The 27993-nt window shown below is 64.9% G+C and overlaps 1 protein-coding gene across 1 annotated transcript; it reads right to left on the bottom strand.

Moving 5' to 3' along the window:
* Positions 1 to 308: 308 nt before the first annotated feature.
* LOC141973003 (IQ motif and SEC7 domain-containing protein 2-like) lies at positions 309 to 27993 on the bottom strand. Its single transcript, XM_074931085.1, has 17 exons — positions 27386 to 27993; positions 27068 to 27097; positions 19040 to 19316; positions 17367 to 17843; positions 15743 to 16321; positions 15435 to 15712; positions 13717 to 13878; positions 13446 to 13568; positions 12333 to 12499; positions 12086 to 12225; positions 11170 to 11295; positions 10952 to 11051; positions 9786 to 9947; positions 5903 to 6067; positions 4872 to 4921; positions 2950 to 3313; positions 309 to 493 (listed from the first exon to the last, which is right to left on the bottom strand). The coding sequence occupies exons 1-17, from the start codon at positions 27910 to 27912 to the stop codon at positions 309 to 311; spliced, it is 3912 nt and encodes a 1303-aa protein (XP_074787186.1). The 5' UTR covers positions 27913 to 27993.

The following is a 27993-nucleotide window of genomic DNA, read 5'->3' as shown; positions in this document are numbered from 1 at the left end:
GCCGCCGCCGCCATCTTGAGTTCCCTCCTCCTCCTCCTCTCGCTCCCCCCCCGCCCCCGCGCACTCACACACTGCGCAGGCGCGGCGGCACGCGGGGCGGTGCTTCGGCCGCGCCGTTCACCCCTCTTTTCCCTTCACGGACATGTCTCCTTCCGCCGCCCGAATAGCGTAACCTCTAAACTCCGCCACGCCGCGGCGGGTAAAGCGTTAAAAAGAAGCGGAGACCTCCCCGTCTCGTCCTCTCCTCACCCGCTCCCCCCCCCCCCGTACCCGCTGCTCGGCGCCGGTAGCGGCGGGAGGAGCGGCGGTTAAATAGTCCCCAAGCTCTGCCCCCTTCTCGCTCTCTCTCTTCTCGGCGGACGGATCTCATCCGCCGCGCTTCGCCTCCGCGGCTGGGTCAAGCGCACGGGCCGGGACTTGTTGCGCACGTTTAAAGCGGCGCAACGCGCATGCGCCTCGCCCGCGGGGTGGAGGGGCGGGGTGAGGGGTGGGGCTACGGGGCGGAGCGCTCCCGTTAAGGGGCGGGGCTTAAAGGGAAGCTCCGCCCCCCCTCCCGCCGCGGACCGCCGGCACAGCCCCCCTTAGGGCCCCTATAGCCCCCGGGACCCCCGTTATGGCCCCTATAGCCCCCGAGACCCCCATTATAGCCCCGAGGGTCCCCATTATGGCCCCTATAGCCCCCAGGGACCCCCGTTATAGCCCCCAGGGACCCCCGTTATAGCCCCTATAGCCCCCAGGGACCCCCGTTATGGCCCCTATAGCCCCCAGGGACCCCCGTTATAGCCCCTATAGCCCCCAGGGACCCCCGTTATGGCCCCTATAGCCCCCGGGACCCCCGTTATGGCCCCTATAGCCCCCAGGGTCCCCCCATTATAGCCCAAATCTCCCCATTATGGCCCCTATAGCGCCCGGGACCCCCCTTATGGCCCCTATAGCCCCCAGGATCCCCCCCTTATGGCCCCTATAGCCCCCAGGGTCCCCCCATTATAGCCCCAGTCTCCCCCTTATGGCCCCTATAGCCCCCGAGACCCCCGTTATAGCCCCTATAGCCCCCAGGGACCCCCGTTATGGCCCCTATAGCCCCCGAGACCCCCGTTATAGCCCCTATAGCCCCCGAGACCCGCGTTATAGCCCCCAGGGACCCCGTTGTGGCCCCTATAGCCCCCAGGATCCCCCCGTTATGGCCCCTATAGCCCCCAGGACCCCAATTATGGCCCCTATAGCCCCCAGGACCCCCCCATTATAGCCCCAGTCTCCCCCTTATGGCCCCTATAGCCCCCGAGACCCCCATTATAGCCCCGAGGGTCCCCATTATGGCCCCTATAGCCCCCAGTCTCCCCCTTACGGCCCCTATAGCCCCCAGTGACCCCCCCCTTATAGCCCGCAGGGTCCCCCCATTATAGCCCCAGTCTCCCCATTACAGCCCCTATAGCCCCCAGACCCCTATACACCCCCCAGAGACACACCCCCCCCCCCAGAGTCCCTTACACCCCCTCCCCATCGTCCTTCGAGCCCCAAGGCCGCTCTCCCTCCCCTTATACCCCCCCCCCACCTCCCTTAAACCTCCTCAATCCTTCCCGCCAGCAGCCCCTATAGCCCCTATAGGGCCCCCCCCAAAAAAAAAAAAAAAAAAAAAAGGGGGGTGCACGCGTGTGACACGCCAAGGGCCGGCCGGTCCGTTTTATGAAGCATCAAATATACAGTCTCTTATATACAGGGCCCGGGCGCATGCGGGCCCGGCCGCCTGGGGGGGCAAAGGGGGGGGCCCCCCCAGATGCCAGGTTTTGGGGTTCAGAAGGTTTGGGAGTAGGGGGTGGGGGGGATGGGGGGGGGTTAAAGTGCCATGTGACATTCAGCCTGAGGCGGGGGGGGGCCCATCCTCGATGCTGGACCCCCAAAATGGCCTGGGAGGGGAGGGGGGGGGGGGGAGATGAAAAAAAGGGGGGGGGGGTGCCCCCACCCGCGTAGGGGCGAGGCGCGAGCAGCCAAACACGAGCCACGTGCAGGTAAAAAAGGGGGGGGGGGTTGTCAAAAAAACGGGGGGGGGCTGTTTTACAAAAATAACCATCGTAACCAGCATGCCGGCGCCGTCCATCGCTGCCATGAGTTGTGTCCGTTCTTTGAGGGGGGGGGGGGGGGAGAGAGAAAAAAATGGAGCGAGGAAGGGGCAAAGGGATAAAGGGGGGGGCCCGGGGGGGGGGGGGGCCGTCAGACCACGGTGCTGATGCGGTTCCCCCCTTTTGGTTTTGGGGGGCCCTGCCCGGGTTGAGCTAAGGGTGAGGTGGGGCCGGCGGGGGAGTGTGGGCTGAGGGGGGTGTGTGGCGAGGGGGGGGGCAAAGGGGGGTAAGAAGGGTGGGGGGGGATAGGGGAATGAGGAGGGGGGTGGTGATGATGATGATGATGATGGTGATGATGAGATGGGGGGGGTGGCCCCCCCCCACCGCCACCGCCACCACCCCCCCCCCCCCCACCACCACCACCACCTCCTCGGAGGGGTCCCCCCACTGTTGCCCCCCCCCCTCCGCCTCCCCCCCCTCCGAAAACAAAATGTTTGGCGGCGGCCGGTGCTGGGGGAGGAGGAGGAGGGTGATGATGAGGGGGGGGGCCGGGGGGGTAAACGTGGGGTAAACCGTGATGGGGGGGCGCGGGGCTGTAAAGCGGGAGAGGGGAAAGAGGTTGACGGGGGGGTCCTGGTGGTGCCCCCCCCCTTTTTCCCGGTCGGTGAAGGGTGTAATGGGGGTGAGGTGGGGGGAACCCCCCACCGGGGGGGCCGTGCTGCTGGGGGGGGGCTGATAAAGGGGGTTGGGGTCCCCCGTGAAAACGCGGGGGGGCTCCGGCGGCGATGGCGGGTAACGGCGGGGGGGGAGCGGGACGAGCCGGAGGGGGGGGCTGCTGGGGGTAAGGGGGTGGCGGGGGGGGGCCGGGACCCCCCACTGCCGCCCCTCCCACCGCCGCTGCCCCCCCCCCCCCCCCCCCCAACGCCGCCGCCGACCCCCCCGGCCCCGTGACAATATTGAGCGTGAAGCGCTTGGAGCTTGGAGGGTCCCTCCGAGGCCGGGGGGGGCGCGGGGGGGGCGTGATGATGATGATGGGAGGACGAAGCTGAAGAAGAAGAAGCCGAAGCCGATGTCGGACCCCCGGTTCCAGGGGGGGGCCCGGGGGGGCCTTTTCCCCGTCGGCTCCCGAAGAGGGACCCCAAGAACGAGGAGGAGTTGGAGACGGGGCGGGGGGGCGGTTTGTAGCCTTCGGGGGCCCCCCCCGGCCCCCCCGGAGGGCCCCGAGCCTGCGGCCGGGGGCTGCTGATGATGGAGCCCTGCGGGGGGGGCGCGGTCAGGAGGACGCGGACACGCCCCCTCCAGCCAGAGCCGACGCCCATTGGTCGGGCAAACGGAGGGGTCCTTGGTGGGGGGGGGGTGACGCTGGACTCTCTCCGGGCAAGCCACGCCCACCAAGAAAGCCCCGCCCTCTCCTCATACAACCCACGCCCCCTAGAGAGGCAGCCCCGCCTTCTCCCCGCGCAAGCCACGCCCCCAGAGAACACCACACCTGCTCCCTGAACAAGCCACGCCCCCTAGAGAGGCAGCCACGCCCTCTCCCCGCACAAACCACGCCCCTAGAGAACACCACGCCCTCTCCCCGAACAAGCCCCACCCCCTAGAGAGGCAGCCACGCCCCTAGAGAACACCACGCCCTCTCCCCGAACAAGCCACACCCCCTAGAGAGGCAGCCACGCCCCCAGAGAGGCAGCCCCGCCCTCTCCCCGCACAAGCCACGCCCCCAGAGAACACCACACCCTCTCCCCGAACAAGCCACACCCCCTAGAGAGGCAGCCACGCCCCCAGAGAGGCAGCCCCGCCCTCTCCCCGCACAAGCCACGCCCCCAGAGAACACCACACCCTCTCCCCGAACAAGCCACACCCCCTAGAAAGGCAGCCACGCCCCCAGAGAGGCAGCCCCGCCCTCTCCCCGCACAAGCCACGCCCCCAGAGAACACCACGCCCTCTCCCCGAACAAGCCACACCCCCTAGAAAGGCAGCCACGCCCCCAGAGAGGCAGCCCCGCCTTCTCCCCGTGCAAGCCACGCCCCCAGAGAACACCACGCCCTCTCCCTGAACAAGCCACACCCCATAGAGAGGAAGCCACGCCCTCTCCCCGCGCAAGCCACGCCCCTAGAGAACACCACGCCTGCTCCCCAAACAAGCCACACCCCCTAGAGAGGAAGCCACGCCCACTAGAGAGGCAGCCACGCCCCTAGAGAACACCACGCCCTCTCCCCAAACAAGCCACTCCCCCTATAGAGGCAGCCCCGCCCTCTCCCCACACAAGCCACGCCCCCAGAGAACACCACGCCCTCTCCCTGAACAAGCCACGCCCCCTAGAAGGCAGTGCCGTCCTCTCCTCGTGTAAGCCACACCCCCTAAAGGATGCCACACCCTCTTTCCGCACAAGTCACACCCCCTAAAGGATGCCGCGCCCTCTGCCCGTGCAAGCCCCGCCCCTAGAGGCAGCCCCGCCCTCTTTCCATGCAAGCACCGCTCCCTAGAAGTAACCCCGCCCCTTCACCGGGCAAACCACACCCCTAAAGTCAGCCCCACCTCTTCATCCACAAGCCACGCCCCTAAAGCAAGCCACGCCCCCTACAGGTAGCCCCACCCTCTTCCCACACAAGCCCCACCCCTTAGAGTAAACCCCGCCCCCTCCCTGGAGCCACGCCCCCTTTACTCTGTTGTCTCTGTCCCCTGGCTCAAGCCCCGCCCCTCCCACAAGCCCCGCCCCCTTTCCCCAGGGCAGGAAGGTGCCCGGGGTGGGTGTGGCTGTAGAAGTGGGTGGGGTTTGAAGGGGCGTGGCCTGCCGGGGCCCCGCCCACTCACCTCGATGGTGCTGTCCAGGGACCCCACGCTGTTGCGCCGGCCCCGCTTGCCTGGGGGGGGGGGGGGGGAAGGAGTTGGGGGGCAGCGGGGGGGGGTCCCCCCAATATGTGACCCCCAAATATGGCTGCGCCCCCCCTAGGGCACCCCAATGCGCCCCAGGGGACCCCAAATACCCCCCCAGGGGCCCCAAAATCCCCCCCCCTCAAAGCTCCCAAAAGGAGACCCCCCCAATATCCCCCAACACCCCCAGGGCACCCCAAATACCCCCCCAGGTGACCCCAACACCCCCAGGGGACCCCAAACGCCCCCCAAGTGACCCCAGACCCCCCCAGGAGACCCTAAATACCCCCCCAGGGGACCCTAAATACCCCCCAAAGGGACCCCAAATCCCCCCCCAGATGACTCCAACCCCCCCCCCCCCGGCACCCCGACACCCCCCCAGGTGACCCCAAACCCCCCCAGGGAACCCCAAACCCCTCCAGGGGACCCGAAATACCCCCCCAGGGCACCCCGATACCACCCCAAGGGACCCCAAACCCCCCCAGGAGACCCCATCACACCCAGGGGACCCCAAATCCCCCCCCAGATGACTCCAACCCCCCCCCGGCACCCCGATACCCCCCCAGGTGACCCCAAACCCCCCCAGGGAACCCCAAACCCCCCCAGGTGACCCCAAACCCCCCCAGGGAACCCCAAACCCCCCCAGTGACCCCAAACCCCCCCAGGGGACCCTAAATACCCCCCCAGGGGACCCTAAATACCCCCCAAAGGGACCCCAAATCCCCCCCCAGATGACTCCAACCCCCCCCCCCGGCACCCCGACACCCCCCCAGGTGACCCCAAACCCCCCCAGGGAACCCCAAACCCCCCCAGGTGACCCCAAATCCCCCCCTCAAATCCCTCAAACCCCCCCCCCCAGGCCACTCAGCTGCCCCCCAAACCCCCTCCGGTGATCCCTAACCCCCCCATTTTTTTTTTTTTTAAATTTTTTTTTTTTTTTTTTGGGGGGGGGGGCCCCCCCAAAGTCTCACCGCCGTCGGAGAGGTCCCGCAGGGAGCTGCTGAGGGCGCTGCGCTTGAGCCCCTCCCCGAAAGCCTCCTCCAGGCTGCTGCGGCTGAGGCCGTTCAGCGCCTCCCGGGGGGGCCCCGGCCCCCCCCCCCGGGCCCCCGACACCCCCTTTTGCTTCTCCAGTTCGGCTGCAGGGGGAGAAGTGGCGCTCCCAGTCATCCCAGTGCCTCCCCAGTAGTCCCAGTCCCCATTGAATTGACCAGTCTGCACCGGGAGGGCGGGGGGGAGGCGGGGGGGGGGGGTATCCCAGTGGCTCCCAGTTTGCAGCATTGTTCAGCCTGGTCATCGCCCAGTGGCTCCCAGTGGTTCCAGTGTCAGTATTGGTAGCCCAGTGCCTGGCCCAGTGCTCCCAGTCCCATCCCAGTGCTCCCAGTGCCTCTCCCAGCATCCCCAGTGTCCCTCCCAGTGCTCCCAGTGCCTCTCCCAGCATCCTCAGTGTCCCTCCCAGTGCTCCCAGTGCCCCTCCCAGTGCTCCCAGTGCCCCCAATTCTTTTCCCAGTGCCCCCAATTCCCCTACCAGTACTCCCAGTGCCCCTCTCAGTGCTCCCAGCACCCCCAGTGCCTCTCTCAGCGCCCCCAGTGTCCCTCCCAGTGCCCCCTATTCTTTTCCCAGTGCCCCCAGTGCCCCTCCCAGTGCCCCCAATTCCCCTCCCAGCACTCCCAGTGCCTCTCCCAGTGCTCCCAGTCCCCTCCCAGTATCCCCAATTCCCCTCCCAGTCCCCTGCCAGTACCCCCAAATCCCCTCCCAGCGCTCCCAGTGCCCCTTCCAGTGCTCCCAGTGGCGCTCCCAGTCATCCCAGTGCTTCCCCAGTAGTCCCAGTCCCCATTGAATTGACCAGTCTGCACCGGGAGGGCGGGGGGGAGGCGGGGGGGGGGGTATCCCAGTGGCTCCCAGTTTGCAGCGTTGTTCAGCCTGGTCATCGCCCAGTGGCTCCCAGTGGTTCCAGTGTCAGTATTGGTAGCCCAGTGCCTGGCCCAGTGCTCCCAGTCCCATCCCAGTGCTCCCAGTGCCTCTCCCAGCATCCCCAGTGTCCCTCCCAGTGCTCCCAGTGCCCCCAATTCTCCTCCCAGTGCTCCCAGTGCCTCTCCCAGCATCCCCAGTGTCCCTCCCAGTGCTCCCAGTGCCCCTCCCAGTGCTCCCAGTGCCCCCAATTCTTTTCCCAGTGACCCCAGTGCCCCTCCCAGTGCCCACAATTCCCCTCCCAGCACTCCCAGTGCCTCTCCCAGTATCCCCAATTCCCCTCCCAGTCCCCTGCCAGTACCCCCAAATCCCCTCCCAGCGCTCCCAGTGCCCCTTCCAGTGCTCCCAGTGGCGCTCCCAGTCATCCCAGTGCCTCCCCAGTAGTCCCAGTCCCCATTGAATTGACCAGTCTGCACCGGGAGGGCGGGGGGGAGGCGGGGGGGGGGGTATCCCAGTGGCTCCCAGTTTGCAGCGTTGTTCAGCCTGGTCATCGCCCAGTGGCTCCCAGTGGTTCCAGTGTCAGTATGGGTAGCCCAGTGCCTGGCCCAGTGCTCCCAGTCCCATCCCAGTGCTCCCAGTGCCTCTCCCAGCATCCCCAGTGTCCCTCCCAGTGCTCCCAGTGCCCCCAATTCTCCTCCCAGTGCTCCCAGTGCCTCTCCCAGCATCCCCAGTGTCCCTCCCAGTGCTCCCAGTGCCCCTCCCAGTGCTCCCAGTGCCCCCAATTCTTTTCCCAGTGACCCCAGTGCCCCTCCCAGTGCCCACAATTCCCCTCCCAGCACTCCCAGTGCCTCTCCCAGTATCCCCAATTCCCCTCCCAGTCCCCTGCCAGTACCCCCAAATCCCCTCCCAGCGCTCCCAGCGCCCCTTCCAGTGCTCCCAGTGGCGCTCCCAGTCATCCCAGTGCCTCCCCAGTAGTCCCAGTCCCCATTGAATTGACCAGTCTGCACCGGGAGGGCGGGGGGGAGGCGGGGGGGGGGGTATCCCAGTGGCTCCCAGTTTGCAGCGTTGTTCAGCCTGGTCATCGCCCAGTGGCTCCCAGTGGTTCCAGTGTCAGTATGGGTAGCCCAGTGCCTGGCCCAGTGCTCCCAGTCCCATCCCAGTGCTCCCAGTGCCTCTCCCAGCATCCCCAGTGTCCCTCCCAGTGCTCCCAGTGCCCCCAATTCTTTTCCCAGTGCCCCCAATTCTCCTCCCAGTGCTCCCAGTGCCTCTCCCAGCATCCCCAGTGTCCCTCCCAGTGCTCCCAGTGCCCCTCCCAGTGCTCCCAGTGCCCCCAATTCTTTTCCCAGTGACCCCAATTCCCCTACCAGTACTCCCAGTGCCCCTCTCAGTGCTCCCAGCACCCCCAGTGCCTCTCTCAGCGCCCCCAGTGTCCCTCCCAGTGCTCCCAGTGCCCCCTATTCTTTTCCCAGTGCCCCCAGTGCCCCTCCCAGTGCCCACAATTCCCCTCCCAGCACTCCCAGTGCCTCTCCCAGTGCTCCCAGTCCCCTCCCAGTATCCCCAATTCCCCTCCCAGTCCCCTGCCAGTACCCCCAAATCCCCTCCCAGCGCTCCCAGTGCCCCTTCCAGTGCTCCCAGTGGCGCTCCCAGTCATCCCAGTGCCTCCCCAGTAGTCCCAGTCCCCATTGAATTGACCAGTCTGCACCGGGAGGGCGGGGGGGAGGCGGGGGGGGGGTATCCCAGTGGCTCCCAGTTTGCAGCGTTGTTCAGCCTGGTCATCGCCCAGTGGCTCCCAGTGGTTCCAGTGTCAGTATTGGTAGCCCAGTGCCTGGCCCAGTGCTCCCAGTCCCATCCCAGTGCTCCCAGTGCCTCTCCCAGCATCCCCAGTGTCCCTCCCAGTGCTCCCAGTGCCCCCAATTCTCCTCCCAGTGCTCCCAGTGCCTCTCCCAGTGCTCCCAGTGCCCCTCCCAGTGCTCCCAGTGCCCCCAATTCTTTTCCCAGTGACCCCAATTCCCCTACCAGTACTCCCAGTGCCCCTCTCAGTGCTCCCAGCACCCCCAGTGCCTCTCTCAGCGCCCCCAGTGTCCCTCCCAGTGCTCCCAGTGCCCCCTATTCTTTTCCCAGTGCCCCTCCCAGTGCCCCCAATTCCCCTCCCAGCACTCCCAGTGCCTCTCCCAGTGCTCCCAGTCCCCTCCCAGTATCCCCAAATCCCCTCCCAGTGCCCCCAGTTCCCCTCGCAATACCTCCAATTCCCCTCCCAGCTCCCCCAGCGGCCCTCCCAGTGCTCCCAATCCCCTCCCAGTATCCCCAAATCCCATCCCAGTGCCCCCAGTTCCCCTCCCAGTGACCCCAGTTCCCCTCCCAGCTCCCCCAGCAGCCCTCCCAGTGCTCCCAATCCCCTCCCAGTATCCCCAAATCCCATCCCAGTGCCCCCAGTTCCCCTCCCAGTGACCCCAGTTCCCCTCCCAGCTCCCCCAGCGGCCCTCCCAGTGCTCCCAGTGCCCCCTATTCTTTTCCCAGTGCCCCCAGTGCCCCTCCCAGTGCCCCCAATTCCCCTCCCAGCACTCCCAGTGCCTCTCCCAGTGCTCCCAGTCCCCTCCCAGTATCCCCAATTCCCCTCCCAGTCCCCTGCCAGTACCCCCAAATCCCCTCCCAGCGCTCCCAGTGCCCCTCCCAGTGCTCCCAGTGCCCCTTCCAATACCTCCAATTCCCCTCCCAGCTCCCCCAGCGGCCCTCCCAGTGCTCCCAGTCCCCTTCCAGTATCCCCAAATCCCCTCCCAGTGCCCCCAGTTCCCCTCCCAGTGCCCCCAGTTCCCCTCCCAGCTCCCCCAGCGGCCCTCCCAGTGCTCCCAGTCCCCTCCCAGTATCCCCAAATCCCCTCCCAGTGCCCCCAGTTCCCCTCCCAGTGCCCCCAGTTCCCCTCCCAGTGCTCCCAGTGCCCCGCTCACCCTCCACGCGGTACTTCTCCATCTCCTGCACCTCGGCCACGGACTCGCGGAGGTCGCTGGCGAAGCGCAGCCGGTCCTGGGGGCTCGGGGCGTTGAAGACGATCAGCACCTTCCGCTCCCCCCCCGGCGCCGCCGACAGCAGCTTGATCCCAAACTGGTAATCTGGGGAGGGGGGTCAGAGGTCAGGGGGGTCAAGGGGACGGGGTTGGGGGGACATCGGGGGCATCATGGGGACACCAAGGGAGATCGTGGGGGACATCACGGGACATTATGGGGGTCAGCAGGGACGTCATGGGGACACCGGGGACATCATGGGGGACACGAGGGACATCATGGGGACACCGGGGACATCATGGGGACATCATGGGGGACACGAGGGACATTATGGGGGACACGAGGGACATTATGGGGGACACGAGGGACATCATGGGGACACCGGGGACATCATGGGGACATCATGGGGGACACGAGGGACATCATGGGGACATCAGGGACCTTATGGGGACATCAGGGACCTTATAGGGGACATCAGACACATCACGGGGACACCGGGGACGTCATGGGGGACACCAGGGTCATCATGGGGGACACGAGGGACATTATGGGGACACCGGGGACATTATGGGGACATCAGGGACCTTATGGGGACATCAGGGACATTATGGGGGCATCAGACACATCATGGGGACACCGGGGACGTCATGGGGGACACGAGGGACATTATGGGGACACCAGGAGACACAAGGGACACTATGGGGACATCAGGGACCTTATGGGGACATCAGGGACATTACGGGGTGAAGGGGCAAGGGGAGGGTCCCATGGAGGTGTTGTGGGGCAGGGTGGGGTGTCATGGGGTGCCGTGGGGCCCCGTGGGGTGCTGTGGGGTGCCATGGGGTGCCATGGGGTGCTGTGGCGTTCTATGGGGTGCTGTGGGGTGCCATGGGGTGTCCATGGGGTGCCGTGGGGCGCCGTGGGGTGCCGTGGGGTGCCATGGGGTGCTGTGGGGTGCCATGGGGTGCCGTGGGGTTCTATGGGGTGCCGTGGGGTGCTGTGGGGTTCTATGGGGTGCCGTGGGGTGCCATGGGGTGCCGTGGGGTGCTGTGGGGTTCTATGGGGTGCCGTGGGGTGCCATGGGGTGCTGTGGGGCGCCGTGGGGCGCTCACAGGCGTTCTGGAAGAGCTGCATGTGCATCTCCACGAGGGGGAAGCTCTGGCGGAAGCTGTAGGTCACCAGGATCTTCTTCTTCTGGAAGATCTTCGTCACCTGCCGAGGCCCATCGGGTCACCGGGGGCATCTTGGTGGGAAACCCCCCACCCCAAAAAAATATGTGGGGCCACCCCCCAAGTCCCCACTCCCCCCCACCACCCCCCCCCAAGCTCACCACCAGCAGGTCGTTGAAGAGGAAGACCTCGCGCTGGTGCAGCCCCAGGCGCTGGGGCCGGTTGGGGTCGGGGACCTCGTAGAGTTGGCAGCAACACACCAGGCGCCGGTGGGGCAGGGACAGCACCTGGGGACAGGGGGTGGGGCCTCAGCGGGACACACCCACTCAACCTCCGGGTCGTTCCGGACCCGCCCCTTGATGGTGATGGTGTCCTTGACATTGGCCTGGCCCAGCCCTGGGGTTTCCAGTGTTCCCCTAGCAGTGTTATGTACAATAGGCCCCGTTGGATCACCTAGAACGTCTCCTGTTGGTCACCTTGTGTCCCCCATTGGTCACCTTGAGTGTCCCCCACAGGGCTACCTTGGACTTGTCCCGTAGGGTCACCTAGAACATCTCCTGTAGGTCACCCAGAGCATCTCCCATAGAGTCACCCAGAGAATCTGCCATAGGGTCACCTAGAACATCTCCTATAGGGTCACCTAGAACATCCCCCATAGGTCACCCATAGCATCTCCCATAGGGTCACCTAGAACATCTCCCATAGAGTCACCCAGAGCATCTCCCATAGGGTCACCGAGAACATCTCCTATAGGTCACCCAGAGCATCTCCCATAGGGTCACCTAGAACATCTCCTATAGGTCACCCAGAGCATCTCCCATAGGGTCACCTAGAACATCTCCCATAGAGTCACCCAGAGAATCTGCCATAGGGTCACCTAGAACATCCCCCATAGGTCACCCAGAGCATCTCCCATAGAATCACCCGGAGAATCTCCCATAGGGTCACCTAGAACATCTCCTATAGGTCACCCAGAGCATCTCCCCTAGGATCACCCAAAACATCCCCCCTAGAGTCCCCTAGACCATCCCCCAGAGGGTCCCCTAGAACCCCTCCCACCCCTGGAAGGGAACCCACCGGCTTCTTGCCGACGATCATGCGCTCGACGGCCTGGACCTGGGAGACGTGATCGTCGTTGGTCCTCAGCTCCCGGCTCTGGATGCGTTGGTAGATGCCCACCAGCATGTCCCGGGGAATGTCCTCCCCGTTGTCCACCCCTGCGCGACACCCGGCCCCCCGCCTCGCTCTAGAACCCGCGTTCCCGAGCGGGGGGGGGGGGCGGGTTGTGCGGGGACCCCACCCCAGACGAGGCCGCGGTCCTCACCTCGGAGGTTCTTGATGAAGTCTTCCAGCTTCATCTTGCGTTCGGCCTTGACGCTGGGGCTGTACATGTCGGTGTTGAGGAGGATGATGGCGAAGGCCAAGATGAAGATGGTGTCCGGGTTGCGGAACTGGCGCAGCAGGGCCGCGTTACACACGCAGTAGCGTTGGCTGCGGGGCGGACAATCCCCCACGGACTATGGGGTCAGGGTGCCCCACGGCCATCCCCGCGGGGCCAAGATGGCCTCTGCACCCCCAGGTACCATCCGGATCCCCCTCGCCCCACCACGGGTGCGGCCACCATCTTTAATGGCCTTCTAGTCTCTAGGGTCACCTAGAACGTCACCTGGTCCCATGGGAGCCACCACCTCTAATAGGGTCGGTAGGGTCACCTAGAACGTCAACCGGTCCCACGTGGGCCACCAACCCTAATGTCCCCCTGCGTGGTCCATAGGGCCACCTAGAACGTCACCTGGCCCCACGTGGGCCACCTAGAATGTCACCCAGTCCCATGTGGGCCACTAACTCTAACGTCCCCTGTGTGGTCCGTAGGGTCACCTAGAATGTCAACTTGTCCCATGTGGGCCACCTAGAACGTCACCCAGTCCCACGTGGGCCACCAACCCTAATGTCCCCCTGTGTGGTCCGTAGGGTCACCTAGAACATCACCCAGTAACACATGGGCCACCTGGAACGTCACCCAGTCCCACGTGGGCCACCAACCCTAATGTCCCCCTGCGTGGTCCGTAGGGTCACCTAGAACGTCACCTGGCCCCACGTGGGCCACCTAGAACGTCAACCAGTCCCACGTGGGCCACCAACCCTAAAGTCCCCCTGTGTGGTCCGTAGGGCCACCTAGAACGTCACCCGGCCCCACGTGGGCCACCAACCCTAAAGTCCCCCTGCGTGGTCCGTAGGGCCACCTAGAACATCACCCAACAGCACATGGGATACCCCCCTCCCTCCTCTCCCTCCTGAGCCATAGCGCCACCTAGAACGTCAACCCACGGTGACCACGTGCCGTGGCCTGGTCACCCTCCCACAGGGACACGGAACATGATGGAGGGGGGGCGGGGCTAGAACGAGGGGATGGGACACACGGGGACGGGTTCCTCACCTGAAGGCCTCGATCAAGCGCTCGACTTTCTGGGCCTCCCCCTGCACCCGAATGTGAGACTGGAACTTCCTCAAGGCCTCATCCAGCTCCATCCCGGAAAAATCCATCTCGTCCACCACACAGCTGCAGAAAACACACACCCCCCCCCAAAAAAAAAGGAGGTGGCCTCGACCCTGGGAGGTTTAACCCCTCCCCCCACCTCTCCCACCAAGTTCTAGACCGTCCATCTCCCCCCACCCCCACCCTCGGCCAACCCGGGGCGTCCCCTTACTCGAGGACGTCGCGGTTGAATTGCTTCTGGCGGTTGCCGAGGAACTCGCCAATCATCTGCCGGCTCAAGCCTTTCCTCTCCAGGATGAAGTGGGCCACGCCCACGGGCGTGTCCGAGAGGAACCCCCTCTCGATCAGGTACTGGATCCCCTTTTCCGGTTTCCTACAAAGATGGTGGACGTGTGTGTGTGGGGGGGGGTCGCCCTCAATGCGCTGGGAGGGTGATGGAGGCTATAGGGTGACCTAGAACGTCGCCTGCTGGTGATGGAGTCACCGAGAGGTCACCCGTAGCGGCACCTAGAACGTCACCTCCTAGTGATGGAGTCACTGAAAGGTCAACTGTAGGGGCACCTAGAACGTCGCCTGCTGGTGATTGAGTCACCAAAAGGTCACCCGTAGGGACACCTAGAACGTCGCCTGCTAGTGATTGAGTCACCGAGAGGTCACCCATAGGGGCACCTAGAACGTCACCTGCTAGTGATTGAGTCACCAAGAGGTCACCCATAGGGGCACCTAGAACGTCGCCTGCTGGTGATTGAGTCACCGAGAGGTCAACTGTAGGGGCACCTAGAACGTCACCTGCTGGTGATGGAGTCACCGAAAGGTCAACTGTAGGGGCACCTAGAACGTCACCTGCTAGTGATTGAGTCACCAAGAGGTCAACTGTAGGGGCACCTAGAACGTCACCTGCTGGTGATGGAGTCACCAAAAGGTCAACTGTAGGGGCACCTAGAACATCGCCTGCTAGTGATTGAGTCACCAAGAGGTCACCCATAGGGGCACCTAGAACGTCGCCTGCTGGTGATTGAGTCACCGAGAGGTCAACTGTAGGGGCACCTAGAACGTCGCCTGCTGGTGATTGAGTCACCGAGAGGTCACCCATAGGGGCACCTAGAACGTCGCCTGCTGGTGATGGAGTCACTGAGAGGTCACCCATAGGGGCACCTAGAACGTCGCCTGCTGGTGATGGAGTCACCGAGAGGTCACCCATAGGGGCACCTAGAACGTCGCCTGCTGGTGATGGAGTCACCGAGAGGTCACCCATAGGGGCACCTAGAACGTTGTTGCATTCGGGCTACGCAACTATCTAGAACGTCATCGTGTTCTTCTATAGGGTCACCTAAACCATCACCGTGGTCTTGCTATAGGGTCACCAAGGTCACGCCAAACTTCCATAGGGTCACCAAGGTCACGCCAACGTTCTATAGGGTCACCGAGGTCACTCCAAAGTTCTATAGGGCAACCAAGGCCACTCCAACGTTCTATAGGGTCACCAAGGTCACTCAAAAGTTCTATAGGGTCACCAAGGTCACTCTGACCCTTCTATAGGGCCCCCCAAATCATTCCAACCCTTCTATAGGCCTCCCAAATTCCTCCAAACATTCTATAGGGCCCCCCAAATCCCTCCAACCCTTCCATAGGCCCCCCAAATCCCTCCAAACATTCTATAGGGCCCCCCAAATCCCTCCAACCCTTCCATAGGCCCCCCAAATCCCTCCAAACATTCTATAGGGCCCCCCCAATCTCCTCCCGGCCCCGCCGTAGGGTGACCTAGAACATCACCCCCACCTACACCCTCCCACCACCCCGCCCTCTCCCCGGGGGCCACCACCCCACGATACCGCTCTGGAACCCCCAGACCTCATCCCTCACCACGAGAGGACCCCCCCCCCCACCCCCCCACCCCCCCCCAAAAAAATTTCCCATCATGCCCCTCACTTGTTGAAGAGGTTGAGGCCGATGCGGTACTGGCGCCGTTGCACCACGTCGTTGTTGAGCGCCGGCGAATCCCAACTTTGCCGCGGTTCCCGTTGATACGTGACTTTTCCGGGGGGGCCGGTGGGTCCGGGGGGTTGTGGGGGGGCGGTTGGTGGTGGGGGGGGCGGGGGGGGGGGTCTCCTCAAACTGTCACGGGACGAAGAACCCGACGAGCAGTTGAGGGTCTCGTTGGAGTTGGAGCTGCTCCCCAAACTCTCGTTGTCCCCTTCTGAGCCTTCCTCAGGGGGGGCGGGGGGAGGTGGGGGGACTTGGGGGGGCGCGGGGGGGGGTTCGGGGTGAAAACAACGATGGGGGGGGCCGCTACGGGGTAAAGTTCCCCCCCCGGCCCCGTCGGGTTCGTAGGGACCCCCCCGGTTGAGGGAACCGCGGTCGGAGCGATCGCTGAGATCGGCCGAGCTGTCGCTGGGGGGTTCGACCGTCAGCAAAGGGGGGTGCCCCCCCCCGCCCCCCCCGCCGACACCACCACCTCCCCCCCCTCCGCCCCCCCCGCCGCGCCCCCGACACTCCAAACAGGGGGGGCCGCGGCGTGGGGGTTCTTCGGGCCCCCCCCAACGTTCAGCGGGACCCGGGGGGTTGGCGGGAGGTGGAGGTGGAGGTGGAGGAGCTGGGGGCGGGGGGGGCCCCCCAGTTTCTGGGGGGGGCGGTTCGGGGCTGGGGGGACGTTCGGGGGAATGGGGGGAACCGGGGAGCCCCTCGTCCAGGTAGAGGGTGACGTCGCTGGTGGAGGTGGCGGCGCTGTCACCCGCCGCGGGGGGGGCCGGAGCCCCCGGGGGGACCCCCCGGCCCCCCCCCAGCGCCTCGTCGATGGAGGCGGCCAAGGACTTCACCTGCGGGGACGGGACCCCCCCAATTTGTCAGTGGCCCCCCCAAATCCCAGTGCCCCCCCCCACCCCACCCCATGGTCCCTGGGACCCCCCTTTCCCCCCTCCCCCAGCTCCTCGTGACCCCCTGGGAACCCCCTTTGACCCCCCCCTTTGACCCCCGTGACCCCCCCGACCCCCCTCTTGTCACCCCTGACCCCCCATGACCCCTGTGACCCCATGACCCCCACAACCCCTCCATGACCCCCACGACTCCTCCATGACTCACATGACCCCCATCACCCCTCCGTGACCCCTGTGACCCCCGTAACCCCTATAACTCCCATCACCCCATGACTCCATGACCCCCACGACCCCTCCATGACCCCTCAGACCCCCGTGACCCCCCGTCACCCCATGACCCCCCCCTGACCCCCACGACCCCCCATGACACCCCACAACCCCCCACGACCCCCATAACCCCTATGCCTCCCATCACCCCATGACTCCATGACCCCTCCATGACCCCCATCACCCCCTGACCCCCCCTGACCCCTACAACCCCCCCATGACCCCCTGACCCCCCCACGACCCCATAACCCCTACACCCCCTTCACCCCCCGACCCCCACGATCCACCCTGTGACCCCCACAACCCCCCATGATCCCCTCGACCCCCATGACCCCCATGACCCCCCCATGACCCCTGTGACCCCCCACAACCCTCCACGACCTCCCACGACCCCCATAACCCCTACGACACCCATCACGCCATGACCCCCACAACCCACCCTGTGACCCCCCATGACCCCCCACAACCCCCATGACCCCCCCCGACCCCCATGACCCCCCATGACCCCCATGACCCCCATGACCCCCCCATGACCCCCGTGACCCCCCACAACCCTCCACGACCTCCCACGACCCCCATAACCCCTACGACACCCATCATGCCATGACCCCCACAACCCACCCTGTGACCCCCCATGACCCCTCCCGACCCCCATGACCCCCCATGACCCCCATGGCCCCCATGACCCCCCATGACCCCCATGACCCCCCATGACCCCAACCTGCTGCGCAAACGCCTCCTCCAGGTCAGCTCCTCCGGGCCCGAAGTCAGCGGAAGCCGAAAGCTGCCTGGGGGGGCTCCCAGCGCCCCCCACCCCATCTCCCCCCACCCCAACCGTCACCCCATCGCCTTGTCCCCCCCCTCCACCATCCAAACCAGCTCGACACGACCCCCCGTAACGGGGCGCACGTCGGGGTCCCCCCAAAACCCCCTCGTCCAGCGAAGCGGGTTTGCCTTGAAAATAAGGAGGGGGAGGCGGGGGGGGACCAGGGACCGGGGCGGGGGGACCCCGATCGTATTCCTCGAAGGAAAATTGGAGGCGGAGGCCGGGGAGGGCGAGGCGACGGGCGCGCCCCCCCTCGCTGCGGAGCCGTTCGAATTTTTGGGCCATGCGGTAGCGGCGGAAGGCGGCCTGGATGGTGCGGGCGGCCCGACGCGTGCGGAAGTAGCCGCCGTATTTGCGTTCCAGCATCTCCACCTTTTGGGGACACGAGGGGACAGATCGGGAGGGACATTGAGGGTGGGGGGGGGACACCGCGCGCGTGCGCAGAGGGAGGGAGATGGGGGGGGGGTGGGGGAGTGACGGGGAGATGGGGGGGGAGTGGGGGGGGGGGATGTGGGGATGTGGGGACAGGGGTGGGGACGTGGGGATGTGGGGACATGGGATGGGGACATGGGGACAGGGATGGGGACGGGGACACAGGGGATGGGGACATGGGGACACAGGGGATGGGGACATGGGGACACAGGGGATGGGGACATGGGGACAGGGATGGGGACGGGGACACAGGGGATGGGGACATGGGGACACAGGGGATGGGGACATGGCGACAGGGATGGGGACATGGGGACATGGGATGGGGACGGGGACACAGGGGATGGGGACATGGGGACAGGGATGGGGACAGGGACACAGGGGATGGGGACATGGGGACATGGGGACAGGGATGGGGACATGGGGGGGACACAGGGGATGGGGACATGGGGACACAGGGGATGGGGATGTGAGGACTGGGATGGGGACACAGGGACGTGGGGACACAGAGGGGACATAGGGGATGGGGACATGGGGGGGACACAGGGGATGGGGACATGGGATGGGGACATGGGATGGGGACATGGGATGGGGACATGGCGACAGGGATGGGGACACTGGGGACACTGAGGCCAGAGGTGAGGCCACACCCGGGGGAAGGGGGGTGGCAGCGGGGCAGGGCCGGGGCCAGTGACAGTCACACGGGGCTGGGGACCATCAGATGGGGTTGGTGACAACCACATGTGGCCGGTGACCACCACACGTGGCCAGTGACCATCACACACGACTGGTGACCATCACACGTGGCCGGTGACCATCACACCTGGCCGGTGACCACCACACGTGGCCGGTGACAACCACACATGGCTGGTGACCACCACACGCGCCCGGTGACCATCACACATGGCTGGTGACCACCACATGTGGCCGGTGACCACCACACGCGCCCGGTGACCATCACACATGGCTGGTGACCACCACACGCGCCCGGTGACAACCACACATGGCTGGTGACCACCACACGTGGCCGGTGACCACCACACGCGCCTGGTGACCACCCCACATGGCCGGTGACAACCACACGCAGCCGGCAACCACCGCCCGTGGCCAGTGGCCACCCCCGGTCGCCCCCAAGGTACCTTCTTGTCCTGCAGGTCGGTGGAGAGCTCGTAGCTGTCGCTCAGAGCCTTCGGCCTCTTGCTCTCCTCCTCCTCCTCCTGCTTGCGCAGGGCCACGCTGGCGGGCTGGGGCGGTAGGCGGGGCCAGGCCAATCCTGGGGATCCCCCCCCGGGACCCCCCCCGGAACCCCCAGATACTTGGGGGGCCGGTTGAGGGAGGCCACGATACGGGGGGGGTCGCCCGGGGCTGTCGGGGACCGGCCCCCCACCCTCGCTGCCCGGCGCTTCGCCGTCAACGCTGCGGGGACATCGCGTCACCCCCACGGCGGGGACCCCCCCGAGAGACCCCAAAACCCCCCGGGAGCCCCGAAACCCCCCGAGAGACCCCAACCCCCCCCGAGAGCCCCAAATTTCCCCAAGATGCCACAAACACGGACATGGGACACGTGGACACATGGACATGGGACACACAGACATGGGACACGTGGACATGGGACACACGGACACGAGACACATGGACATGGGGCACACGGACACGAGACACATGGACATGGGACACATGGACATGAGACACATGGACGTGGGACACAGACATGGGACACACAGATGGGACATGTGGACACGAGACACATGGACATGGGACACACAGACATGGGGACACATGGACATGGGACACACGGACATGGGACACATGGACATGGGGACATGGAATACATGGACACGGGACACACAGACACGGGGACACACGGACATGGGGACACACGGACACGGGGACACATGGACACGAGACACACAGACATGGGACGTACAGGGACATACATGGACACAGGGACACAGGGACACATGGACACAGAGACACATGGACACGGGACGTACATGGACACAGGGACACGGGACACAGGGACACATGGACACAGAGACACACGGACACGGGACGTACATGGACACAGGGACACACAGACATGGGGACACATGGACACAGGGACACACGGACACGGGGACACACGGACACAGGACATACATGGACACGGGGACACACAGACACGGGGACACACGGACATGGGACGTACAGGGACACGGGGACACAGGGACACACGGACACGGGGACATACATGGACACATGGACATGGGGACACACGGACACACACAGACACAGGACATACATGGACACAGGGACACACAGACACGGGACACACATGGAACATACATGAACATACACGCACACGGGGGACACACAGACACAGAACATACATGGACACACATGAACACCGGGACATGGGGACACACGGACACGGGACGTACACGTACATACGTGGACACACGGACACAGAACATACATGAACACACGAACACGGGACACACGAACACGAGGACACCCCCCCCCTCCCCGCGCCATCCCCGGGGGGGTCGGAAAGTTGGGGGGGGGGCAAAAAAAAAAAAAAAAATCCAACCTTGGGGGGGGGGGGGGGATGAACAAGGCCCCGGGGGGGGGGTAAAAAAGCTTTGGGGGGGGGGGTGGGTGGTACGAGAGGGTTGGGGGGGGCTTAGAGATGGGGGGGGGTGGGTAAAAAAGGGGGGGGGAATTTTTTTTCGGGGGGGGGGGGGTCCCCAAAACTCACCCGTGCAGCAGCCGCTGCCGGAGCGGCCCCCGCCGCCGGTCTGCGGTGCACTGCAGGCACCACATTTTTTTTTTTTTTTTTTTTTAAGGGGGGGGGCCACACCCCCCCCGTATTTAAAAAAAAAAAAAGGGGGGGCCACAAACAACCCCCTTTTTTTTCTTTTTTGGTATTTTTTAGTTGGGGGGGGGGGGGATGCTCCGCAGCGGCAGCATCCAAGGCCCGGCCTGTGGATGAGCTTTGGGGGGGGGGGGGGAGAAGAAAGGGAGGGGGGGGGGAGGGAGGAGCCGAAGGAGTGACCCCCCCCCCAACCCCAAAACCACCCCCCCCCGCGATTTTTTTTTTTTTGGGGTGGGGGCAATAAACACCAAAAACCCTTGAGGAGGGGGGAAAAAAAAAGGGTGGGGGGGGGGGGTGTGTGTGCGCCCCCCCCAAAAAAAAAAATTAAAGAGGGGTGGGGGGGGGAAGCTGGATGCCTGGGTCCTTAATGGGGGGGGGGGGCGCTGCCCCCCCCCCAAAATATATTTTGGGGGGGGGTATGCGTGTTTATGGTCCATTTAGGGGGCTACAAGCGTGTTGCCCCCCCTCAAATTGAGGGGGGAAAATGAGGGATATTCGCCCCCCCCCCCCACGCCCGGGGGGGGGTCCCCGATGTGTTTTTTTTTATGGGGGGGTTCAATGGGCTCGTCTGGGTCTGGGCGCATGCGCAGAGCGCGGCGGGGTGCGTGTGTCCCCCCCCAAATTGTATTTTTTTGCCCCCCCCCCCCCCGGCTCCATCACCCGCGGGGTGGCGGTTGCTATGGGGCGACGCGGCGGGCGGGGGCGGGGCCCGGCGCGTTGCCAGGGCTGCTGTTGCCATGGAGACGAGGGGATGGAGGAAGAGGGGAAGGGGAGGGGCGGGGGGGGGGGGGGTTCCCCATGGTTCGGGGGGTGGGGGGGTGTCCCCCGGGAGAGCCCCGCCCCCTCTCTACGTCACATCCATACCCCCCCCCCCCCTCACCCCAAAATAGCCCGAGGAGGCGCCATGATGGAGGCGTCGCCATGGCAACCGCCCCCCCCCCCCAAAACAGGGCGGGGCTTCCTCCTCCCCCCCAAAACAACAACAACAACAACAACAAGAGCCGGGGGAGGCGCCTATAGAGGGACCCTATAGAGGAGCCCCTGAGGGGGGGGGCCTATAGATCCCTGGGGGGGGCATATGGCCCCTATAGATATCGGGGGGGGCATATGGACCCTATAGATCCCGGGAGGGGGCATATGGCCCTTATAGATATCGGGGGGGGGCATATGGCCCTTATAGATCCCCGGGGGGGGCATATGGACCCTATAGATCCCGGGAGGGGGCATATGGCCCCTATAGATCCCCGGGGGGGGCATATGGACCCTATAGATCCCGGGAGGGGGCATATGGCCCCTATAGATCCCCGGGGGGGGGGCATATGGCCCCTATAGATCCCCGGGGGGGGGCATATGGCCCTTATAGATCCCCGGGGGGGGCATATGGACCCTATAGATCCCCGGGGGGGGGGCATATGGCCCTTATAGATCCCCGGGGGGGGGCATATGGACCCTATAGATCCCCGGGGGGGGGGCATATGGCCCCTATAGATATCCGGGGGGGGCATATGGCCCCTATAGATCCGGAGGGGGTCCTTATGGCCTCTCTAGGTCTACGGGGGGGGGGTCAGTACAGCACCCATACGCCCTGCAAGGGGGCCGAGCAATCTATATGGTACCCGGGGGGGGTGTGTGTGTGTGTGTGGTGTCTATAGGTCTCCTATAGTGCCCAGGGAGCCCCCCCAGCACGCGACAAGGTCCGTACAGCCCCTAGACTGCTCATACAGCACCATATGGCCCCTATACTGCCCCGTGGGGCTCTTTACAGCCCCTATAGCCCCTATACTGCCCCATGGGGCTCTTTACGGCCCATAAACCCCCTATACTGCCCCGAGGGGCTCTTTACGGCCCGTATAGCCCCTATACTGCCCCGTGGGGCTCTTTACGGCCCATATACCCCCTATACTGCCCCGTGGGGCTCTACGCATCCCATATACCCCCTATACTGCCCCATGGGGCTCTTTACAGCCCCTATAGCCCCTATACTGCCCCATGGGGCTCTTTACAGCCCATATACCCCCTATACTGCCCCATGGGGCTCTTTACAGCCCATATACCCCCTATACTGCCCCGTGGGGCTCTTTACGGCCCATATACCCCCTATACTGCCCCGTGGGGCTCTTTACAGCCCCTATAGCCCCTATACTGCCCCGTGGGGCTCTTTACAGCCCATATACCCCCTATACTGCCCCGAGTGGCTCTTTACGGCCCGTATAACCCCTATACTACCCCATGGGGCTCTTTACAGCCCATATAGCCCCTATACTGCCCCGTGGGGCACTTTACAGCCCCTATAGCCCCTATACTGCCCCATGGGGCTCTTTACAGCCCATATACCCCCTATACTGCCCCATGGGGCTCTTTACAGCCCATATACCCCCTATACTGCCCCGAGGGGCTCTTTACGGCCTATATACCCCCTATACTGCCCTGTGGGGCTCTACGTATCCCATATACCCCCTATACTGCCCCGAGGGGCTCTTTACAGCCCGTATAACCCTATACTGCCCCGAGGGGCTCTTTACGGCCCATATACCCCCTATACTGCCCCGTGGGGCTCTACGCATCCCATATACCCCCTATACTGCCCCGAGGGGCTCTTTTACGGCCCGTATAACCCCTATACTGCCCGAGGGGCTCTTTACGGCCCATATACCCCCTATACTGCCCCGTGGGGCTCTACGCATCCCATATACCCCCTATACTGCCCCGAGGGCTCTTTACGGCCCGTATAACCCCTATACTGCCCCGTGGGGCTCTTTACGGCCCATATACCCCCTATACTGCCCCGTGGGGCTCTTTACGGCCCATATACCCCCTATACTGCCCCGTGGGGCTCTACGCATCCCATATACCCCCTATACTGCCCCGTGGGGCTCTACACATCCCATATACCCCCTATACTGCCCCATGGGGCTCTTTACGGCCCATATACCCCCTATACTGCCCCGTGGGGCTCTTTACGGCCCATATACCCCCTATACTGCCCCGTGGGGCTCTACGCATCCCATATACCCCCTATACTGCCCCGTGGGGCTCTACGCATCCCATATACCCCCTATACTGCCCCGTGGGGCTCTACACATCCCATATACCTCCTATACTACCCCATGGGGCTCTTTACAGCCCATATACCCCCTATACTGCCCCATGGGGCTCTTTACGGCCCGTATACCCCCTATACTGCCCCGTGGGGCTCTTTACGGCCCATATACCCCCTATACTGCCCCGTGGGGCTCTACACATCCCATATTCCCCCTATACTGCCCCGTGGGGCTCTTTACAGCCCATATACCCCCTATACTGCCCCGTGGGGTCTGTCCGGCCCATATAGCACCCGGGGAGGGGGGGGGTGGGGGGGCCATATGGCCCCTATAGGGCCCAAGGGGCTCTTACCTGCGGGCGGGGGGAGGTTGGAGCGGCCGAGAGGACCCACGGGTGGCACCTGGAGGGGGGGGGGGGACATATGGGGAGGGGGGGGGACGGACAGACGGACATTTGCGGGGACAAGGGGGGGGCGGATGGATCGGGGGGGGACAGACGGATATTTGGGGGGGGGCGGGACAGACGGACGGACAGTGGGGGGGCGGGGGGGGGACGGACAGATTTGGGGGGGGGGGGAGAGAAAAAGAGGAGAGAAAACACGAGTCAAGAGCTGGAGGGGGGGGGGGACGGACACACGGACACGGGGGGGGGACACGAGTGGGAGGGGGGGCCGGGGGGGGCGGGGACACGAATTTGGGGGTGGCGGCTCACACCCAACCCCCCCCCGACCCCCCTTTTTCCCCCCTTTTTTTTTTTTTTTCCTGCCCCCCCCCCCTTTTTTTTTTTTTTTTTTTTTTCTGCCCGGAATTTCCTCCTCCCCGCCCAGGATCACGTGTGTGTGTGTGTGTGTGTGTGTGTGCGCGTGTGTCACCCTCTTGCACAATCGCGTGCGACTGTCGCACGCTCACGGCCTCACACCCCCTTGCACGACCCTTGTGTGGCGGCGTGCAGTGTCACCCCCCCCCCCCCCCTTGTGTCGTGTCCCCCTCCCCGCCCCTGGCCTCGCACCAGCCTGGAAACGGTGTTGCACGACGTTGCACAACCCCTCGCACAGTGTTGCACAACCCTCACGCACCCCCCCCCCCGCCTCATATGGTGTTGCACGACCCCTTGCACGACGTTGCACGACCCTCGCACGGTGTTGCACGGCCCTCGCACCCCCTCGCACGGTGTTGCACAACATCGCAGGGTGTTGCACAACCCTTGCACAACGTTGCACGACCCTCGCACGGTGTTGCACGGCCCTCGCCCCCCTCGCACGGTGTTGCACAACATCGCAGGGTGTTGCACAACCCTTGCATGGTGTTGCACGGCCCTCACGCCCCCTCACACAGTGTTGCACAACATCGCAGGGTGTTGCACAATTGTCACACGGTGTTGCACAGCCCTCACACCCCCTTGCACGGCGTTGCACAACATTGCAGGGTGTTGCACAACCCTTGCATGGTGTTGCACGGCCCTCACATGGTGTTGCACGGCCCTCACACCCCCTCGCACGGCGTTGCACAACATCGCAGGGTGTTGCACAACCCTCGCATGGTGTTGCACGACCCTCACACCCCCTCGCACAGTGTTGCACACCCATGAACGAGTTTGCACACCCCGGCACGGTGTTACACAACCCTCGCACCCCCTCGCACGGCGTTGCACAACATTGCAGGGTGTTGCACAACCCTTGCACGGCGTTGCACGGCCCTCACATGGTGTTACACAACCCCTCGCACGGCGTTGCACAACATGGCAGGGTGTTGCACGACCCTCACACCCCCCTCGCACGGCGTTGCACACCTGTGGACAGGCTCGCACACCCCGGCACAATATTACACAACCCTCACACGGTCCTTGCACGGCGTTGCACGACCCTCACACGGTGTTACACAACCCTCACGCCCCCTCGCACGGCGTTGCACAACATCGCAGGGTGTTGCACAACCCTCACACGGCGTTGCACGACCCTCACACCCCCTCGCACCGTGTTGCACGCCCCTCGCACGGGGGTGACGCCCCCTCGCACGGCAGGGCCTGAACCCCAATATTTTTTGGGGGGGGGGGGGGGGGGGGGCAGCACCCACGGAGGGAGGATGAGGACACAGCGCTGGGGGCGGGGCCACGTTGCCATGGCAACGCTCCCCCCCCCCCCGTCACGCCTCCCCCGGCGCTGTCATCGCTGTCACCCGCCGCCCGCGCTGTTGCCTGGCAACCGCCGCCCCGGCAACGCCGCCACCCCCCCCCCCCACTTCGTCGGGGTGTCACCAACCCCCCCCCCATCGGCCTTACACCCCGTCGCGACATGACAAGGCCCTGTCGTGACATGGCAGCTCCCGCCCGTCGCGACACGTCGCCCCTGTCGCCACGGGCCGGGTCCTGTCGCGATAGGGCAGCCCCGTCGCGATACGTCGGCCACGTCGCGACACGTCGGCCCTACGGCGACGGGTCGGGTCCTGTCGCCACGCGACGGCCCCGTCACGATACGTTGGCCGTGTTGTGAGACGTCAGCCCTAGCGGGACAGGCTGAGTCCTGTCGCGATAGGGCCACGTCGCGACGTGTCGGCCCTATGGCGACAGGCTGGGTCCTGTCGCGACGCAACAACCCGATCGCCACGTGCCAGGTCCTGTCGTGATAGGGCATCCCCGTTGCGATACGTCGGCCACGTCGTGACTCGTCAGCCCTATCGCAAGAGGTCGGGTCCTGTCGCGACATAACAGCCCTATGGTCACATGCCGGGTCCTGTCGCGATAGGGCAGCCCATTGCAATAGGTCGGCCATGTCGTGACACGTCAGCCCTACAGCAACAAGTTGGGTCCTGTCGCGACAGGGAAGCCCCATCGTGATATGGCAGCCACGTCGTGACACATCGGCCCTATCACAACAGGCCGGGTCGCGACGCAACAGCCCTATCACCATGTGCGGGGTCCTGTCACGATAGAACGGCCCCTTTGCGATACATCAGCCCAGTCGTGACACGTCGGCCCTGTGGTGACAGACCAGGTCCCGTCGTGACGCGACAGCCCGGGTCCCGTCGCGATAGAGCGGTCCCGTCGCGATACGTCGGCCACGTCGCGACGCCTCGGCCCTATCGCGACATGCCGGGTCCTTTGTGCCACGCCGGGGCCCGTCGTGACGTTCCGGGTCTGTCGTGAGCTGTCGCGACGCGTTCGACGTGTGTGTGTCCCCCCCCCCCCCACCCCAAGGGATGGACCCAGGCATCCGGGGGGGGGTCGGGGCGGGGTCGGGGTCAAAGGTCATGGGGGGGGGAGGGGCGGTACTGACCTCACTGTCCTCGAGCTGTCCCGGTCCGACCTGGGGGGGGAGGAGACAAAAAAAAAAAAAAAAAAAGGGGTGGGGTGGGGTGTCAGCGAGCGGCACCACCCCCCCCACCTCAAAGACACGCCCCCCCCCCCCCCTTAAAAGCCCCCCCAAGAGTTGAGACCCCCCCCCATTCCCCCCCCCCCCCCCAAAGGTGTGACGAGTTGCTGTCGGGGCTCAGCCCACCGCGAGGGGAAGGAGGAAAAAAAAAAAAAAAAAGGGGGTGAGGGGGGGGGTGTGGGGGTGCGGGGGCCATATTTTTTTTTGGGGGGGGGTCCTTACTTGCGCTGGAGGGTGGTGGCGGGGCTGGTGCTGGCGCTGGTGCTGTGTCCTCCCCCCCCGGGACTCGAACTTCTCGACGGGCCTCGACTGAGTTGCCCCCCCCGGGGCCAATCCCGTTCCCAATCGCGTCGGGGGCCGCAACGCTCCCGAGCGCACGGGGCCGCGTACGGCCCCTCCCGCTCCAAACACGTCGAATAATGCCCCTCCCGGCCCCTATATTGCAGCTCCCGGTCCATACGGCCCGTATAGGGCCCCTCCTGCTCCAGACGCCCCGCATACGGCCCCTCCTGCTCCAGACGCCCCGCATACGGCCCCTCCTGCTCCAATCGGCTCGTATAGGGCCCGTCGCGGTCCGTATGGCTCATATATTGCCCCTCGCGTTCCAGACGGCTCGTATACTGCCCCTCGCGGTCCATACGCCCCGTATACTGCCCGTCGTGGTCTGTATGGCTCGTATACTGCCCCTCGCGGTCCATACGCCCCGTATACTGCCCGTCGCGGTCTGTATACTGCCCCTCGCGGTCCATGTGGGGCTGATACTGGAGATCCCGCTCCAAGCAGCCGTGATACTGTCCGTCCCGGTCTATACGTGCCGTATATTGCCCGTC

This window comes from Athene noctua, chromosome 39 (assembly GCF_965140245.1).
Source record: "Athene noctua chromosome 39, bAthNoc1.hap1.1, whole genome shotgun sequence".
NCBI lineage: Eukaryota > Metazoa > Chordata > Aves > Strigiformes > Strigidae > Athene > Athene noctua.
This window is presented reverse-complemented; position numbering and strand designations above follow the sequence as displayed.